Source organism: Tarenaya hassleriana, unplaced genomic scaffold (assembly GCF_000463585.1).
Source record: "Tarenaya hassleriana unplaced genomic scaffold, ASM46358v1 Cleome453, whole genome shotgun sequence".
Taxonomy (NCBI): Eukaryota; Viridiplantae; Streptophyta; class Magnoliopsida; order Brassicales; family Cleomaceae; genus Tarenaya; species Tarenaya hassleriana.
Window position 1 is genome coordinate 55,233 of NW_010967240.1, and position 4,100 is coordinate 59,332.

Genomic DNA, 4,100 nt, shown 5'->3' on the forward strand with positions numbered 1-4,100 from the left:
CAGGAATTGTAGGGAAGGCAGGCTCGTGCTTCTCCTCTCCTTGGGTTGTAAGATTTCCCTCAGTCGTTTTGAGTGCTCCTTTGTCCATGTTGGGTGGTTCCTCGTCTGTGTCCAGCTCGATGACCTCATCATCTCCTCCCTCTTGAGAAGGTTTTGACCTCAAAACAGAATCTCCTGCATCAAAAGGAAGCAAGTCAGCTATATTGAAAGTAGAAGATACATTATACTCACCGGGAAGCTCCAAACGGTAGGCATTGTCGTTGATCTTCTCAATCACGCGGAATGGGCCATCTCCTCTTGGTACTAGCTTGGATGTTCTCTTGTGTGGAAAGCGCTCCGGCTTAAGATGTAGCCACACCCAATCTCCCTCATTGAAAGTGATCTTCTTTCGTCCTTTGTTTGCTTGTCGTGCATATTGCTCCGTTCTCCTTGCAATATTCTCCCGGACTTTTGCATGCAACTTCATCATACTCTCGGCCTTTTGCTGCCCATCAAGGCTGACCATTTCCTTGCTTGGGATGGGCGAGAGATCCAGCGGAGTGATGGGGTTGAATCCGTAGACAACCTCAAAGGGTGAATGCTTTGTTGCCGAATGGATAGCTCGGTTGTATGCAAACTCGACATGGGGAAGGGAGCCCAGCCAATTCTTCAAGTTTCTCCCAATAGCTGCTCGCAACAACGTCCCCAAAGTGCGGTTGACAATCTCTGTTTGCCCATCGGTTTGAGGATGACAGGTTGTAGAGAACAAAAGCTTGGTTCCGAGTTTTCTCCACAATGTCTTCCAAAAGTAACTCATGAACTTCGTGTCTCGGTCAGAAACGATGGTCTTAGGCAGCCCATGAATCCTCACGATCTCCTTAAAGAACAGATCAGCTATGTAAGAGGCATCGTTTGTCTTTGCACAAGGAATGAAATGCGCCATCTTTGAAAACCTGTCAACAACAACAAAGATGGAATCTTTGTTCCGGATTTTTGGAAGTCCAAGAACAAAGTCCATAGAAATGTCAGTCCAAGGACAAGTAGGAATAGGTAAGGGAAGATACAAACCGTGCGGGTGTGTCTTAGACTTGGCTTGATGGCATTGAACACAACGAGCACAATGTCGTTCGACATCCCGTTTGAGACGTGGCCAAAAGAAATGCTCCTTTACTACAGCGAGTGTCTTGTCCACGCCAAAGTGTCCCATGAGTGCTCCTCCATGCGCTTCTTGAAGAATGAGATCCCTCATTGAGCATTGTGGAATGCACAATCTGCGCTCTCGGAACAAGTAATCGCCTTCCTTGTAGAATGATCCGTATGCTCCTTTGTTGCACTCCTCATAGATATCCCCGAGCTCCGGATCGTCGCGGTACAGGCCCTTGATATGCTCAAAGCCGAGCATCCTTGCCTCCATGGTGGTGATGAGTGTATGTCTCCTTGATAGTGCATCCGCCACCACATTATCTTTGCCTTTCTTGTACTTGATCACGTAGGGAAATGTCTCAATGAACTCCATCCACCTTGCATGCCTCTTCTTGAGTGAAGTTTGTCCTTTGAGATGCTTGAGAGTCTCGTGATCAGTATGTATGATGAACTCTTTCGCCAAGAGGTAGTGTTGCCACGTTTGTAATGCTCGCACCAAAGAATATAGCTCCTTGTCATATGTGGGATAGTTGAGTGTTGCTCCATTTAGCTTTTCGCTAAAGTATGCCACGGGTCGTTTCTCCTGCATCAAAACAGCTCCAATACCCACACCGGATGCATCACATTCTATTTCAAATACCTTGTCAAAGTCGGGAAGGACTAAGACGGGTGCTCTCGTGAGTTGCTCCTTTAATGTGTTGAATGCCTTCTCTTGTGCTTCTCCCCACTCGAATGGCTTATCTTTCTTGATAATGGACGTGAGGGGGAAGTTTCTCTCTTCGGAGAGTCTCCATGACTAGCTCAAGATGTGTCACATGATCGACAAGACATTTGCTATAAATCAGAATATCATCGAAACAAACCACAACGAAATTACCAATGAAGGCTCGTAGGACATGATTCATGAGCCTCATGAATGTACTTGGTGCGTTGGTTAAGCCGAAGGGCATGACTAACCACTCGTACATCCCATGCTTCGTTTTGAATGCGGTTTTCCATTCGTCACCTTCGCGCATTCTGACTTGGTGATAACCGCTCTGTCATCTCCATTCGTTACCTTTGCGCATTCTGACTTGGTGATAACCGCTTTTTAGATCTACCTTTGAGAAGATAGTGGCTCCACTAAGCTCGTCCAACATGTCGTCGAAACGCGGGATAGGATGTCGGTATTTGACTGTGATATTGTTGATAGCCCGACAATCCACGCACATCCTCCATGTTCCATCTTTCTTTGGGACGAGTAAAACGGGAACTGCACATGGACTCAAACTTTCACGAATATAACCCTTTTCCAATAACTCTTGTACCTGTTTTTGTAGCTCTTTGGTCTCTTCGGGGTTCATTCGATACGCGGGTCTGTTTGGAAGAGGTGTTCCCGGGATCAAATCGATTTGATGCTCGATTCCTCTCGTTGGTGGTAGCCCCGGTGGAGTTTCTTCCGGAAATACATCCTTAAACCGTTCTAGAATCCGTGTGATCTCGAAAGGAAGCTCTTTCTCTTCGAATCTTGTACTCAAAACATCTTTAAAGACCATGAGTAGTACAGCTCGTTCATCAACCAAAGCTTTACTTACCATGCTCGGTTTGACATAGAAATTCGGTTTCTTGCTATCCTCAACTTCCTTAGACAACCTCAATTGCATTTCATGTATTTGTAAAGGGCTAAGAGGTGCTAATGAGATCTTACGCTTGTTAAACATGAAAGAGTAGTGATTTGTCCTACCATCGTGCTTAACCTCTTGGTCGAATTGCCATGGTCTTCCAAGGAGAATATAACCAGCTTGCATAGGAACCACATCGCACATTACCTCATCTTGGTATCTCCCAATGCTAAACGAGATTTTCACCCGTTCATTCACCTTAAGCTCTCCTTGGTTGTTCAGCCACTGTAGCTTATAAGGGTGTGGATGCTTTTCCGTTTCGAGCCCTAGCTTCTTCACCATGTAAACACTAGCAACATTAGTGCAGGAACCGCTATCTATGATTAACCCACATACCTTGTTCTTCACGGTACATCGGCTGTGGAAAATGGTTTCACGTTGTGCGGTTTCTTCTGGGGTAGTCATGGTGCTCAAGACTCGCCGTGTGACAAGTAGCTCCCCGCTGTCCGGATACTCAACTTCTTCTTCCAGATTTTCAGCCTCTTCCTCATCCCAAGAATCATAATCTCCAGCCTCGGTAATGACCATTACACGCTTGTTTGGACAATCACGAGCATAATGTCCTCGACCCCTGCACTTGTAACAAACAATCTCGTGGCTCGGAGTGTTAGATTTGTTACTTACAGAAGTTTCACCTTTGGATGTTGCAATGCCCTTTCCTTTGTTCTTTGGATCCTCTTGAACAGGTTTTGAGGTGGGCATGTTGTGTCCTTTGCTCTCGGTTCTCAGATACACATTGCTAGGCATTCTGATTCGGTTTGTCCTAGCTTGCTTCTTGTGTATCTGCTGCTCTATTTGAATAGCAAGATGTAAAAGATCATGGATATCATGGTAAACGTGTCTCTCTACCTTTCTAGCAATGCATTCTTGTAGTCCGTCTAGGAATTGAGCCATAACAGTCTCATCATCCTCTTCTATCTCCAATCGATTTCGAAGATGCTCAAACTCCTCAAAGTAGTCTTCAACCGATCTGCTCCCCTGCGCCAACTTACGATATCGTCTATGTAAATCCCGATGGAAATGTGATGGAACATACCTCTTTCTCATGAGATGTTTCATTTCCCTCCAGGAGATTATTGGATCATAGTGAGAACGTCTCCTTTCGGCTATTTCTCGGTCCCACCATGTGAGTGCATTGTCCGTGAGTTGAGCCGCCGCGTATTGAACCTTCCTCTGTTCGGTATATGTATAGCAATCGAAAATATTTTCCATCCGCCTCTCCCAATCGAGATAAGCTTCAGGGTTAACTTTACCAGCAAAAGTAGGAGGTTTGAGTTTCAAATCTGTACCTTGGTGTCTTTGAACTCGTGGTTGCCT

General features: G+C 45.6%; 1 protein-coding gene across 1 annotated transcript; it reads right to left on the bottom strand.

The window, feature by feature from the left end:
• Positions 1–2,162: 2,162 nt before the first annotated feature.
• Positions 2,163–3,842, bottom strand: LOC109117175. The gene has a single exon (XM_019203962.1). It carries the CDS (start codon positions 3,840–3,842, stop codon positions 2,163–2,165), a length of 1,680 nt encoding a protein of 559 aa, XP_019059507.1.
• Between the last annotated feature and the right edge of the window lie 258 nt (positions 3,843–4,100).